Source organism: Penaeus monodon, chromosome 29 (genome assembly GCF_015228065.2).
Source record: "Penaeus monodon isolate SGIC_2016 chromosome 29, NSTDA_Pmon_1, whole genome shotgun sequence".
Lineage (NCBI taxonomy): Eukaryota > Metazoa > Arthropoda > Malacostraca > Decapoda > Penaeidae > Penaeus > Penaeus monodon.
In genome coordinates, this window is record NC_051414.1 from 31,042,172 (window position 1) to 31,042,851 (window position 680).

The window sequence follows — 680 nt, forward strand, 5'->3', positions numbered from 1 at the left end:
AAAATAAATAGGGCACATGATTACAGAACTGACAGAAAAATAAAAGTGCAAATGAATAAGTCTCTGACAATGACAAAGCATTTCCTTCATTTCATAAAGGTATAGGAAATCCTCTTAACCTGGGTCAGTGCATTTCTTAGCAAGCTTTTCTTTTACACACTTTGTAATCACTGACATAGTAGGCCTACATGTATTTAATTTTTTTGCAATAGGCTTACATGCTCAGAACATTTGTCAGAAGGCTTGTTGTGTCTTTATTCATCAGGCTACTATTGTGCATATATGAAATAATGTAGGTAAGCAAATATGTCTTCTCTAATAGATATGGAAATATGTAAGGTAAACACAGGAAAACTTACATAGCCAAAGATCATGGGTCATCCTAGGCTAGGGCCACAGTATCACTCCAGCAGCCCTCATGGTGCCACTCTTGTTGTAACTCCCTTGTGCTGTAGGGATCAAAAGACAGAAAATAAATAACTTATTAATTGTACAAAGACTAAAGATAAAAACAAAAAATTAAAGAACATTAAAAAAATGAATATAGGAAAACACCCGAAAATTTAAGTAATATCTATCAGTTATAGTAATTTTACCTTTTAAAACAACATTGATAATCATGATGAAGAAGGAGAAAAAAAAGTAACCTTCCTTTCATGCTCTGGTCACATTCTAACAGC

At 33.1% G+C, this 680-nt stretch overlaps 1 protein-coding gene across 1 annotated transcript in view; it reads right to left on the bottom strand.

The window, feature by feature from the left end:
- LOC119591842 (zinc finger protein PLAG1-like) overlaps positions 1–553 on the bottom strand; it is a 38,482-nt gene extending 37,929 nt beyond the window's left edge. The window contains exon 1 of the mRNA XM_037940586.1: positions 360–553. Coding sequence (XP_037796514.1) covers positions 360–381 — 22 coding nt within the window. The 5' untranslated portion in view covers positions 382–553. The remainder of the gene's footprint in view (positions 1–359) is intronic.
- Between the last annotated feature and the right edge of the window lie 127 nt (positions 554–680).